Source organism: Chrysemys picta, chromosome 1 (assembly GCF_011386835.1).
Source record: "Chrysemys picta bellii isolate R12L10 chromosome 1, ASM1138683v2, whole genome shotgun sequence".
Classification (NCBI taxonomy): Eukaryota; Metazoa; Chordata; order Testudines; family Emydidae; genus Chrysemys; species Chrysemys picta.
The window spans coordinates 357,809,272-357,823,702 of NC_088791.1; the positions used below are offsets into that span (position 1 = coordinate 357,809,272).

The 14,431-nt window shown below is 47.0% G+C and overlaps 2 protein-coding genes across 2 annotated transcripts; both read right to left on the bottom strand.

The window, feature by feature from the left end:
• Positions 1-247: 247 nt before the first annotated feature.
• On the bottom strand, positions 248-1,246 carry LOC135972598 (olfactory receptor 52E8-like). The gene has a single exon (XM_065551155.1). The coding sequence runs from the start codon at positions 1,244-1,246 to the stop codon at positions 248-250; it is 999 nt and encodes a 332-aa protein (XP_065407227.1).
• Positions 1,247-11,618: 10,372 nt separating this feature from the next.
• On the bottom strand, positions 11,619-12,614 carry LOC101933592 (olfactory receptor 52R1-like). Its single transcript, XM_042847741.2, has one exon. The coding sequence runs from the start codon at positions 12,612-12,614 to the stop codon at positions 11,619-11,621; it is 996 nt and encodes a 331-aa protein (XP_042703675.2).
• Between the last annotated feature and the right edge of the window lie 1,817 nt (positions 12,615-14,431).

The window sequence follows — 14,431 nt, forward strand, 5'->3', positions numbered from 1 at the left end:
AAGCAAGTCACAGGGGCGGGGCCTTGCGGGGAAGAGGTAAAGCAGGGAAGGAGCCTTGGCAGAAGAGGTGGGGCAAAGAGTGGGGTTTCAGGGTCCAGTTACCAGCATTAGAAAGGTGGCAACCCACTGAATTGTCCATAGACCTATTCCCCAGTTTGTCATGTTCACATACAGAGGGCCCAGTACCATGTCACCTGCCAGCTCTGCACGGAGCTCAGTCTGAGAGTCAGAGCACGAGGAGAAAACTCTATGTCCCTTTATGAGTAAGTAGCCGGAGTAGCCTGTCCCGGATCTGTTTGGTCCTCACCCCGTAGATGACGGGGTTTAGCACGGGGGGCACAAGCACATACGCGCTGGCAATGAGAATGTGGAAATGCAGGGGCACATTGTGGCCAAACCGGTGTGTGAGGAAGGAGAAAAGAGCTGGGATGTAAGAGGCTAAGATGACACAGAGGTGGGAGCCGCAGGTCCCAAAAGCCTTGAGCCGGGCGTCCTTTGTGGGGAGGCTGAAAATGGCCCTGAGGATCTGGATATAGGACATGGCGATAAAAAGCACATCCAGACCCATCACCACGAATGCCTCAGAGAGGCCATAGTAACTACTGATGCGGACATCAGCACAGGCCAGCTTCACCACAGCCATGTGCTCACAGTATGAGTGGGGGATGATGTTGGTTCTACAATATGGCCATTGCCTCGCCAGGAAGGGATAAGGCACTGCGAGCATCCCACCACGCAGCACCACGGCCAGGCCAATCTTGGCCACAAAGGGGTTTGTCAGGATGGTAGAATGTCTCAGGGGATCACAGATGGCCACGTAACGATCCAAAGCCATGGCCACAAAGATCCCAGACTCTATCGCTAAGAAGCAGTGAATGAAGTACATCTGGGTGAGGCAGGCACTGAAATCGATCTCCCTGGAATTGAACCAGAAGATGCTCAGCATTTTCGGTAGGATGGATGTAGACAGGACCAGGTCACTGCCGGCCAGCATGCAGAGGAAATAGTACATGGGGCCATGGAGGCTCGGCTCTCTCTTCACAATGAACAGGATGGTGAAGTTCCCCAAGATGGCTACGGCGTACATAGTGCAGAAGGGGATAGAGATCCAGACATGGGCCATCTCCAGGCCAGGAATGCCCAGCAGGGTGAAGGTGGAGGGGTTGGTAATGTCAGTTTTGTTGGAATCTGACATGGAGTAGGGGAGAAGGTGTCCAAGTCTGAGGCAGAACCGTGTGTCCTGCATGTAACATATGTTCTCCTGACTTCTTTTATGTGCCCAGGCTCTAGGGTGATGGTCACAATACAAATGCCTGGATGGAGAAACAATGTTATTATGAGACACTACATGCAACACTGGAGGCTGTTCTCATGGGTGAAGCAGATTCACACACCAAAAAATGACATTTTCATTACTCAGAGAAATAAAATATGAACAACTGGCCCTACTAATGCCAATTCCATGCCTCAATAATTCTACATGTCACAGTGTGGGAAACCTTAATAGCCACCAGCAGGAAACACAAGTGTGGATACTGGTTATCCATCATTGTTCCTTACTGCAATGAATGGCAGGCTAGAGAGTCCGTGCTGTAGGGAGTTCCCCATTCACTCGGTTGCTCAAAATCTGAAAGTGTAAAAAAAAAAAAAACCTTTGTCAAGACATGTTCCAGGGGAAACATCCCAACTAGAACATACTTCAGGAAAAAGACCTGGGCATCATTCATAGCAGATCCATGGAAACACCTGCTCATTCGCAATAGTGGCCAAATCAAAGCCAATGTTTGGATGCCTAAGAAATGGGATGGAGAATAACCTGCTCTGGATACGTGCTCAGTTTTGGTCATCCAGCCTCTAAAAAACATACAGCATTATAAAGAGGATTTCCGAGACAGGCTATGAGAATGGGGAAGGCTGTCATATGCGGACAAACTGGTAATTCTGGGACTGTTTAATTTAGAGAAGAGACAAAGAAGGGGGCATATGATAGAGGAACAGTTCCCAACCAGTAATACCTATATATACTTAGTGCTTCAAAAGGGCTAATTCCCCAAAGCAGAAGAAAATTATCAAGAAAACTGATTGGGAGGAAAATATTAGACAGAAAAAATGGGAATGAAACTGTGGAGGTCTTTAAGAAGAGTTTATTGGATAGCTAAAAAGTCACGATTCCACACTCAAGGAAGTGGAGAACTTTGGCTAAAAACCCCCTTCAATGGCAAAGTGAAGGCAGCAATTATGTGGGAAAAAGCAATATATACAAATGGGTAAAAAGGGAAAATAGATAGCAAGCAATGCAAATTGGAAGTTATGAAAATTGATAAGGGACATTACTGACAAAAGGGAAAAATCCATGCTTGGCAGGGCTAAGGATAACAATAAGGAAGAAGTATGATCCAGGGATCTGGGGAACTACAGACCAGTCAGCCTCACCTTAGTCCCTGGAAAAATCATGGAGCAGGTCCTCAAGGAATCAGTTCTGAAGCACTTAGAGGAGAGGAAAGTGATCAGGAACAGTCAGCATGGATTCACCAAGGGCAAGTCATGCTTGACTGACCTAATTGCCTTCTATGAGGAGATAACTGGCTCTGTGGATATGGGGAAAGCAGTGGATGTGTTATTCCTTGACTTTAGCAAAGCTTTTGATACGGTCTCCCACAGTATTCTTGCCGCCAAGTTAAAGAAGTATGGGCTGGATGAATGGACTATAAGGTGGATAGAAAGCTGGCTAGATCGTCGGGCTCAACGGGTAGTGACCAATGGCTCCATGTCTAGTTGGCAGCTGGTTTGAAGTGAAGTGCCCCAAGGGTCGGTCCTGGGGCTGGTTTTGTTCAATATCTTCCTTAAAGATCTGGAGGATGGCATGGACTGCACCCTCAGCAAGTTTGCAGATGACACTAAACTGGGAGGAGTGGTAGATACGCTGGAGGGTAGGGATAGGATTCAGAGGGACCTAGACAAATTAGAGGGTTGGACCAAAAGAAACCTGATGAGGTTCAACAAAGACAAGTGAAGAGTCCTGCACTTAGGACGGAAGAATCCCATACACTGCTACAGACTAGGGACCGAATGGCTAAGCAGCAGTTCTGCAGAAAAGGACCTAGGGGTTACAGTGGACGAGAAGCTGGATATGAGTCAACAGTGTGCCCTTTTTACCAAGAAGGCGAACAGCATTTTGGGCTGTATAAGTAAGGACATGATCATTCCCCTCTCTTCGACATTGGTGAGGCCTCATCTGGAGTACTGTCTCCAGTTTTGGGCCCCACGCTACAAGAAGGATGTGGAAAAATTGGAAAGAGTCCAGTGGAGGGCAACAAAACTGATTAGGGGGCTGGAGCACATGACTTCATCTACTTGACAGGCTGCCATAAAATAGATGGAGAAAAGTTGTTCTGTCTCACCACAGTGGGTGGGACAAGAGTCAATGGGTTCAAAGTACAGCAGAGGAGATTTAGGTGAAATCTCAGAAAAAAACTTCCTAACTGTAAGAACAGGAGGACAATGGAACAGACGCCCAGGCAGGTTGTGGAAAGTCCTTCACTGGAGATTTTCCAAAGGAGGCTGGATAATCATCTGTCTGGGATGATTTTCACGCAACATACACTGCATCATGGCAGGGCGTGAGACTAGATGACCCTTGCGGTCCCTTCTCACCCTGTGGCTCTACGATTCTACAATGCAAAATCCTAGTGTGAACCAGGCCTTAGTCAGACACAAGTTATTGAGCTCAATACAGCGGTAATTGAGTAAAATTTCATGCCCTGTGTTATACAGGAGGTCTGACAGGATGATCTAATGGTGCCTTCTGACATTGAACCCAACGAATCCATTGATAATGAAAAGATAAAGATCAGACATTAATATTTACTCTGTCTCACAACACATGAACAAGGGAATATTCAATTACATGGAAAATCTGAACATATAACACTGAGAAAAGAAAATTGTTTACATAATCCATATTTGGCCTGTAGAAGTCCTTGGCTCTGAGATTATTGGAGTGAAAAGCTTAGCTGAAAGGGATTCACAAATGGATTGGCCATTGTAGAAAGTGCTGGTGGCACCACGGTTAGTTAAATCTGTCGGACACGTTCAATTAGAAGAACCTCATTTTCATTTGCTTCTAAATTTGCCAAATTTTAACCCTTTGACTGAAATTTCACACGCTGGGTGTCAGCTTCTGGCTGAATTGTATTTTGAGAGTTTCAGGCGTAACAGTTTAGCCAACTTCTCAAATGAAGCTAGGAGAAAAGATGTCTTGCCCACATTGAAAAATTCTTATAATTGTTCCACGCTTTCCATCAGATAAAAGACAGGTAACAGCCCCCCTTTAACAGCCGGAGCCCAGAAATGCAAGAGGAGGAGGTGATGGTGTCTTTGCAGTAATACACAGCTTGCTCCTGAGGTCTTTAATCAGTTTTTACTCCATGGGGACTTTTGTCTCTGTGGGGCCTGAGCAAACTATGGGCCATGACCTCAGAATTTGGCCTTGTATTGTCCATTTACTGACACATTTCATCCTGAAGGATCCCCTGTGCCGCTGAAATGCAGCCACCTCAGGGCTAGAGGCCATCAGCCAGGGCAGGAGGGGGTGCAGAGCAAAGAGGGACATTTTGGCCAGTGATACTAAAGGAAACTCATCCCCTGTGGAAAGGGCCCTGGGATGTTTAATGGCTGCAGAGCAGAAAAGACCCCAGACCTATTCTCCGTCCCATCACGCACACATTGCACTGGGTTTGTCGAGCAGTTGAGCTCCTCAGCAAGAGATGGGTACCTGTGATTTCTGAGACGGAAGCGTCGTCCCTGGGAATCCGCCTCAGGTAGCCGTGTCCCACCTCTCTCAGCCCAGCATCTGCAGCAGCATCCCACGCCGAGAGCTGATACAGGGGTGTGCACCATTTATAGTATAGCTCTGTGCAATCCCAGTGGGGATCGCTCAGCCTCTAAGGGAGAAACAGTATTTGAATGTAAAGAGGCTGGAGACAGGCCTGTCTGCACTTCTGTGCTATTTATCGAACTTTAGGGGAAAACAGTAATTAAGGGACCTTCCCAAAGGGAGATGAGAACTCTTGGGCTCTGTGATGAGTCAGAGAGGAATTGGCTGCTCTGGGCATTTGTGTATATTTAAAAATTATAGTTGATTAGGAAGACAACTAGGGGTAGTGCCTAGGTCTCCATAGGGTCTGATACCCTGTAAATGCCCAGGATGGATGGGTAAGTAGTAGAAAGACAGATCTGGGGATAGATGACTTAGGGGAGATACGAACACTTTCTGCAGCCATACTGGACAGTCACTAAGGGATCAGAGATCAGTAATTCTTATCTGTAACGATCATCAGACTTCAGAGTAGTAGCCATGTTAGTCTGTATCAGCAAAAACAACAAGGACCTCCCACTGGGTAAGGCAACTCCCATCTTTTTGTGTGCTGTAATATTTATACTGCTTACTGTATTTTTCACTCAATGCATCTGATGAAGTGGGTTTTAGCCCACAAAAGCTTATGCCCAAATAAATTGGTTAGTCTCTAAGGTGCCACAAGGACTCCTCTTTTTTTTTTAGTCATCATACTGTGCAGCACCTTTCATTCAACACACCTAGCAAAGGAAAGTCACCATGAACATATCCCCATTATACAGATAGGAAAGTGAGGCACAGGGAGATTTGATTTGGCCAAGTTGTCACAGAGATTGAGTGTCAGGATGACAAACAGAACCCGGTGTGAACTCCGGGACCCCACTTTCGCTCCCACTCAGAAACCTGCCAACGCATCACAGTCACTGGGGTCACTTTGGGGGAACAGATGCAGTAAAACCAACACCAACAGAACGTTCCCGTGGATAGAGGGCAGCCAGGGGCCTGTCCTGGGGATAGAGGCCTCCTCCTCCCCTCCCCTCGAAAGCTGCCGTGGAACAAGGTGTTCCCTATAGGCAGGATAGAGACTGGATTAGTGGTTGCATTAGATTTGTTCTCTCCCTCTTGGTTCATTTCTTCCCAGGGTCTCCCAGGTGGAATTGAAATCGAATGTTCCAGGCTGTCAGACTTCCCAGGACTGCCCAGGCTGGAGGGCGCTTGGATTCCCACAGCTGAACTCTCTGCCTGCTCCTCTGACTAATCGGGGGTAATTCTCTGGGGATATTTGTCCAAACCAAATCGCAGCGCCGTGTCCACCTGTACTCAAGTTACTGGTCAGCATGGTTTGACCTTTGTCTGTAGCTAAAGGCAAAGGGGGTCTAGGCCCTAATTTGGCTGGATTGTTGTATTTATAATTTATGATCAATATTTGTATTGTGGAAGCCTGCAGAGGCCCCGCTCCAGTTCAGGACCCCTTGTGCTGGGCCCTTCGCAAACACAGAAGGAGAAACAGCCCCTGCCCCAAGGAGCTTAGAAATCAAATTCAGACAAGATACAGCTACTGTGTGTAACAAACCAGAAAGGGGGAAGGTGGGGAGATGGGGGAGGAACAGCACTAAGAATGGGGGTTACATAGGCTGCTGGGTGAGTGTGAGACAGCTGAAATGCACAGCCCTGCCCTGGCTGTTAGAAGTGTGTCCTGGGCTGTTTCATCTCGGGAGGTATGCTGCCTGCCAGGAGCCCGTATCCAAAATGTTACGGAGGCATTGTCGAGGATTATCCAGCCCTCTGACTACTACCCCATACTACTCATCCATGTGGGCACAAATGATACTGTGCGGTGTGGCACTGAGCGGATCAAGAGTGACTACAGGGCTCTGGGAGTACGGGTGAAGGAGTTTGGAGCGCAGGTGGTAAGGGGAGGAGGGGAAAGACCCTATTTGGACACAGACTGGCTAACCTAGTGAGGAGGGCTTTAAACTAGGTTTGATGGGGACAGGTGAGCAAAGCCCACAGGTAAGTGGGGAACATGGAGACCTGGGAGATGGGTCGGAAACGAGAGGGAGTGTGGGCTATATTGGCAGAGAGAAAGGAGGGTCAGGACAAAACTGGGAGGCAAGATCAAACCACTATCTTAGATGCCTATATACAAATGCGAGAAGTATGGGGAATAAGCAAGAAGAACTGGAAGTGCTAATAAATAAATACAACTATGACATTGTTGGCATCACTGAAACTTGGTGGGATAATACACATGATTGGAATGTTGGTGTGGATGGGTACAGCTTGCTCAGGAAGGATAGACAGGGGGAAAAGGGAGGAGGTGTTGCCTTATATATTAAAAATGTACACACTTGGACCGAGGTAGAGATGGACATAGGAGACGGAAGTGTTGAGAGTCTCTGGGTTAGGCTAAAAGGGGTAAAAAATAAGGGTGATGTCATGCTAGGAGTCTGCTACAGGCCACCTAACCAGGTGGAAGAGGTGGATGAGGCTTTTTTTAAACAACTAACAAAATCATCCAAAGCCCAAGATTTGGTGGCGATGGGGGACTTCAACTATCCGGATATATGTTGGGAAAATAACACAGCGGGGCACAGACTATCCAACAAATTCTTGGACTGCATTGGAGACAACTTTTTATTTCAGAAGGTTGAAAAAGCTACTAGGGGGGAAGCTGTTCTAGACTTGATTTTAACAAATAGGGAGGAACTCGTTGAGAATTTGAAAGTAGAAGGCAGCCTGGGTGAAAGTGATCATGAAATCATAGAGGTTGCAATTCTAAGGAAGGGTAGAAGGGAGTACAGCAAAATAGAGACAATGGATTTCAGGAAGGCAGATTTTGGTAAGCTCAGAGAGCTGATAGGTAAGGTCCCATGGGAATCAAGACTGAGGGGAAAAACAACTGAGGAGAGTTGGCAGTTTTTCAAAGGGACACTATTAAGGGCCCAAAACCAAGCTATTCCGCTGGTTAGGAAAGATAGAAAATGTGGCAAAAGACCACCTTGGCTACACGGGAGAGCGGTGCAGGTGCAGCGATACAGCTGTGTCGCTGTAAGGTGTGTAGTGTAGACATGGCCTCAGTCAGGCAGAAGGAGCAGGTTATTCCACGTTTTGCAGATATTTGAAGAGCCTTGTGTAATGCAAAAGAGCAAAACATTCAAAGGGTAAAAGTTTCCCCTTAGAAGACAAAAGTGAGGCGAGTCTGTGAAGAATTCCTAACAGATGTAAGCAGGGGAACGGTCCCGCTCTTGTGGAAGGAAGAATCCCATGCACCGCTACGGGCTGGGGATCGACTGGCTAAGCAGCAGTTCTGCAGAAAAGGACCTAGGGGTCACAGTGGACGAGAAGTTGGATATGAGTCAGCAGTGTGCCCTCGTTGCCAAGAAGGTCAATGGCATATTGGGCTGTATTAGTAGGACCATTGCCAGCATATTGAGGGAAGTGATTATTCCCCTCTATTCAGCACTGGTGAGGCCACACCTGGAGTATTGCGTCCAGTTTTGGTCCCCCCACTACAGAAGGGATGTGGACAAACTGGAGAAAGTCCAGAGGATGGCAACAAAAATGATCAGGGGTCTGGAGCACACGACTTGCGAGGAGAGGCTGAGGGAACTGGGCTTATTTAGTCTGCGGAAGAGAAGAATGAGGAGGGATTTGATAGCAGCCTTCAACTACCTGACGGGGGGTTCCAAAGAGGATAGAGCTCGGCTGCTCTCAGTGGTGGCAGAGGACAGAACAAGGAGCAATGGTCTTAAGTTGCAGTGGGGGAGGTCTAGGTTGAAAATTAGGAAAAGCTTATTAGGGTTGGAAGAGACCTCAGGAGGTATCTAGTCCAACGCCCTACTCAAACCAGGACCAACACCAACTAAATCATCCCAGCAGGGCTTTGCCAAGCCTGACCTTTAAAAACCTCTAAGAATGGAGATTCCACCACCTCCTTAGGTAACTCATTCCAGTGCTTCACCACCCTCCTAGTGAAATAGTCTGGCAGAGCTGTGGCACAGGGGAACCCCAAACAGACGTGGCTGGAATGTCAGGGCAGTTCACAGTTTGTCCCCATGCCTGGCTGTGCTACCCTGATGGTGGCCACACACCTCAGGCTCTAGGTGGCAGGACTCTTCTCCCCAACGTCAGCCTCCCTGTGGGGGTTACGATCTCCCTCCCAGTGTGGCCTGCAAGGACTTTTGCCTGCCACTGCCCAGGTTCCCCTGACTCGCCCCAGCTGCTCACCGCATGTTGCTGCAGACTGCTCCAACCCCAGGTCCAGCTCCCAGCTCCAGCCCAAGCCCCAGCTCCCAGCCCCAGCTCCCGCACGTACCCCGAGCTCCCAGCTCCCAACTTCAAGCCCCACTCTGCTTCCAGTGCAGTTCCCTGGGCTGCTTCCCTAGCTCTGCCTGCTGTGACTCTGCTCCCAGCACTGACCTGACTGAAGATAAGGACCAAGACCTTGCACTTAACTTGATGTTCTCAGGGAAGCCAGTGTAGAGTGCAGAGGGTAGATCTGATGTGCTCACAGTAGCCTGTGTTGCTGAAGAGACTCTCTTCAGCCTTCAGTACTAGTTGGAGTTTTGTAAAGCAGTGAAGGCGTCATTGTGACGTTCCCCTGGTGTTATCAGGACTGGTGATCTGCTAGGTCACTCCAATCCTTGACTCTAGGAGCCAGCCTGACCAGCAGAAAATTCAATCAGGGTGGATGTAGTCCACTCCCAATAATAGATGAGGAGGTGTCAATTCCAGGAGAGGAAAAGCTGCTTCTGTAATGAGCCAGCCACTCCCAGTCCCTATTCAAGCCCAGATTAATGGTGTTGAATTTGCAAATGAATTTTAGTTCTGCTGTTTCTCTTTGAAGTCTGTTTCTGAAGTTTTTTTGTTCAATGATAGTGACTTTTAAATCTGTAATAGAATGACCAGGGAGATTGAAGTGTTCACTTACTGGCTTATGTATGTTACCATTCCTGATGTCCGATTTATGTCCATTTATTCTTTTGCGGAGGGACTGTCCGGTTTGGCCAATGTACATGGCAGAGGGGCATTGCTGGCACATGATGGCATATATCACATTAGTGGATGTGCAGGTGATGAGCCCTTGATGGTGTGGCTGATGTGGTTGGCTCCTCTGATGGTGTCGCCAGAGTAGATTTGGGGACAGAGTAGGCAACGAGGTTTGCTACAGGGATAGGTTCCTGGGTTGGTGCTTCTGTGGTGTGGTGTGTAGTTGCTGGTGAGTATTTGCTTCAGGTTGGGGGGTTGTCTGTAAGCGAGGACTGGCCTGCCTCCCAAGGTCTGTGAGAGTGAGGGATCATTTTCCAGGATAGGTTCTAGATCTAGACCCTGATTGAATTGGCCCTGTCAACACTGGTTCTCCACTTGCGAAGTAACTCCCTGCTCTCCATGTGTCAGTATATAATGCCTGCATCTGTAACTTTCACTCTATGCATCCGAAGAAGTGAGGTTTTTACTCATGAAAGCTTATGCCCAAATAAATCTGTTAGTCTTTAAGGTGCCACCAGACTCCTTGTTGTTTTTGTAGATACAGACTAACACGGCTACCCCCTGATACTTGACACCAAGCTTATATGAGTTCATCAATTTAACAAAGAAATTGATATGTACCAGGCTTGTTATCCCAAGGAGAGTCTCTGACATGCTTCAAACCAAACACACTGCTTCAGGTGAAACAAACAAACAGATTTATTAACTATAAAGATAGATTTTAAGTGATTATAAGTCAAAGCACAACAAGTCAGATTTGGTCAAATGAAATAAAAGGAAAACACATTTTAAGCTGATCTTAACACTTTCAGTGCCCTTACAAACATAGAGGCTTCTCACCACAGGCTGGCTGGTTGCCCTTCAGCCAGGATCTCACTTTTGATCAGCACTTCAGTCGCTTGGTAGTGGTGGTGTCTGCAGATGTAGGAGGAAGAGCTGGCAAATATCTCTCCCTTTTATGATGTTGTTTCCTTACTCTTGGCTTTGCCCCCCAGCCCTTCAGAGTCAGGTGAGCATTACTGAGTCTCTCCAAGCAAAGTTGAGCAATTCCGCTGGTGCAGCCCCATGGGGGTGAACCATCGCATTGTAGCTCCCTTGTTGGACAATGGCTGTTGATGGTTGTTTGACACCCCACCCGGGTGTTGGTTACTTTCCTTGCTGTTGCCTCTGGGGAGCTAATATCTGGCTGATTCCCCCAACTTACAGCATGTTTAAGAGACAACCATACTACACAATTCTCATAACTTCATATGTATTAATGATGTACATATATGGATAGAGAAATGACTTTCAGCAGATCATAACCTTTCCCCTGATACCTTACAAGGCATGCTTTATATGTAATATCACAATTATATACAGATGAGGAATATGGGGGTTACAAGATGCTTCCCCAAGGTATAGAATGTCACAGGAGGGAAATGGAAATGATCCAGCAAGTGACAGGGGGAGGGGAATAGAGGAGCAAGCCACAGGGGTGGGGCCTTGGGGGGGAAGAGGTAAAGCAGGGTCAGAGCCTTGGCAGAAGGGGTGGGGCACAGGGTGGGGTTTCAGGGGTCCAGATACCAGCTATTAGAAAAGTGGCAACCCACTGAATTGTACATAGACCTATTCCCAGTTTGTCATGCTGATACAGCACAGTAAGGTCAGGAAAGGATTTAATGTCTTTTTGACTGTCCAGGAAGTGATTCAGGGATGAGGGCCCAGCACCATGTCACCAGCCAGCTCTGCACGGAGCTCGGTCTGACACCCAGAGCATCAGGAGAAAACTTTACATCCCTTTATGAGTAAGTAGCCGGAGCAGCCTGTCGCGGATCTGTTTGGTCCTCACCCCGTAGATGATGGGATGTAGCATGGGAGGCACGAGCAGGTAGGCGTTAGCCATCAGAATGTGGAAATGTACAGCCACATTGTGGCCAAACCGGTGCGTAAGGACAGAGAAGAGACCTGGGATGTAAGAGACTAAAATGACACAGAGGTGGGAGCCGCAGGTCCCAAAAGTCTTGAGCCGGGCGTCCTTTGTGGGGAGTCTGAAGATGGCCCTGAGGATCTGGATATAGGACATGGCAATAAAAAATACATCCAGACCAATCACCAAGAATGACACAGAGAGGCTGTAGTAACTACTGATGCGGATGTCGGCGCAGGCCAGCTTCACCACAGCCATGTTTTCGCAGTACGAGTGGGGGATGATGTTGGTTCTACAATATGGCCATTGCCTCGCTAGGATGGGATAGGGCAGTACGAGTATGCCGCCACGCAGCACCACGGCCAGGCCAATCTTGGCCACCACATGGTTTGTCAGGATGGTGGAATGTCTCAGGGGATCACAGATGGCCACATAGCGATCCAAAGCCATGGCCACGAAGATCCCAGACTCCATCATTAAGGAGCAGGAAATGAAGTACATCTGGGTGAGGCAGGCACTGAACTCGATCTCCCTCGAATTGAACCAGAAAATGCTCAGCGTTTTGGGCAGGGTGGATGTAGACAGCACCAGGTCGGTGATGGCCAGCATGCAGAGGAAATAGTACATGGGCTCATGTAGGATCTTATCTCTCTTCACAATGAACAGGATGGTGAAGTTCCCCAAGATGGCTATGATGTACATGGCACAGAAGGGGATGGAGAGCCAGACATGGACCACCTCCAGGCCAGGAATGCCCAGCAGGATGAAGGTGGAGGGGTTGGTGAAGTCGGTTGTGTTGGAATCAGACATGGAGTAGGGGAGGTGTCCAACTCTGAGGCAGAACAGTGTCTCCTGCATGTACCGTACTTTCTCCTGATTTCCTGTATGTGCCCAGGCTCTAGGGTGATGGTCAATGCCTGGATGGAGAGACAATGTTAATATGAGACACTACATACACTACTGGAGGCTGTTCTCACACTGAGAAATGACATTTTCATTATTCAGATAAATGAATTATGAACAACTGGCCCTACTAATGCAAATTCTATATTTGATGGTGCTCCATGCATCAACAATTCCTACATGTCGTAGTGTGGGAAACCTTAATAGGCACCATCAAGAAACACGAGTGTGGATACTGGTTATCCATCATTGTTCCTTAATGCAATGAAAGCCAGGCTAGGGAGCCCATGCAGTAGAGAGTTCCCCATTCACCCGGCTGCTCAAAATCTGAGAGTGTAAAAAAACCCAAACCTTTGCCAAGACATGTGCCAGGGAGAAACATCCCAACTAGAACACAAATCAGGGAAAAGACCTGGAAGTCATTGATAGCAGGTCAACAAAACACATGCTCATTTGCAATAGTGGCCAAATCAAAGACAATGTTTGGATGCCTAAGAAATGGGATGGAGAAAACCTGCTCTGGTCATCCAGTCTCTAAAAAACATACAGCATTATAAAGAGGATTTCCGAGAGGATCTGAGAATGGGGAAAGGCAAACTGAAAAGTCTGGGACTGTTTAATTTAGAGAAGAGACAAAGAAGGGGGCAGATAATAAAGGAGAGGAATATAAAGAATAGAACTGATTACATTCAACTGGAAAAAAAGAGAACAGTTCCCAACCAGTAATATCTATAGATACTTAGGCTTCAAAAGGGCTAATTCCCCAAAACTGAAAAAAATTATCAAGAAAACAGATTGGGAGGAAAATATTAGACATAAATATGGGAGTGAAACTTGGGAATTCTTTAAGAAGAGTTTATTGGACAGCTAAAAAGTGACGATTCCACAGTCAAGGAAGTGGAGAACTTTGGCTAAAAACCCCTTTCAATGGCCAAGTGAAGGCAGCAATTATGTGGGAAAAAGCAATATACACAAATGGGGGGAAAGGGGAAATAGATAGCAAGCAATACAAATTGGAAGCTATGAAAATTGATAAGGGATGTTAAAGACATTAGGGAAAAATCCATGTTTTGCTGGGCTAAGGATAACAAAAAAGACCTTGAAAAGGTTTAGGCCAATTCCTAGAGGGAGAAAGGAAACTTGTTAATGTTGCAGAAAACGTAGATTTGTTGCAGAAATAGTTTTGTTCTGCCTTTAGAAAGAAGCGGTATGAGGTACTCATATCACATGAGGTGATGAAATAGTCTCCAGTCCATTAGCTGCCAAGGAGAATGTTAAACAGCATCTACATAGAACCTTAGATTTACAAACACTAGAGTTACAAACTGACCAATCAACCACACTTCTCATTCAGAAGCAGAGCCAAAAAAAAGGGGGTGGGGATAAATACAGGACAGCTCTGTGTTAAATGAAAAGTATGAAAAAAATGAAGTGAAATCTGTGCACATTTGGCTGGTCAAGGGTACTGCGCAGATGCAATAAATTTCAATTTCTGTGAGACATTTGATTTAGTAGGGAAAACATTCAGATAAAAAATGAACAGTACAATATCAGTACAGCATTTTGAAAGTGGATTAAAAACTAGCTAACTGACCAGTCTCAGAAAGCCTGGGGTTGAATGGGCGTGTTTCTAGCAGGGTAGTGTGGGGATCAGTTCTAGGCCCGATGTTATTGAATATTTTCATCAATGATCTGGAAGGAAATAGAAAATCACTGCAGAAAAAAATTGTGGATGACGCAAAGATTGGCAGCGTGGGTACAATGAGGAGGCC

What these genes read in the sequence shown, in the direction of transcription:
- LOC135972598 (XM_065551155.1), bottom strand. Translation starts at nt 1,246, where the DNA reads ATGCAGGACACACGGTTCTGCCTCAGACTTGGACACCTTCTCCCCTAC.
- LOC101933592 (XM_042847741.2), bottom strand. Translation starts at nt 12,614, where the DNA reads ATGCAGGAGACACTGTTCTGCCTCAGAGTTGGACACCTCCCCTACTCC.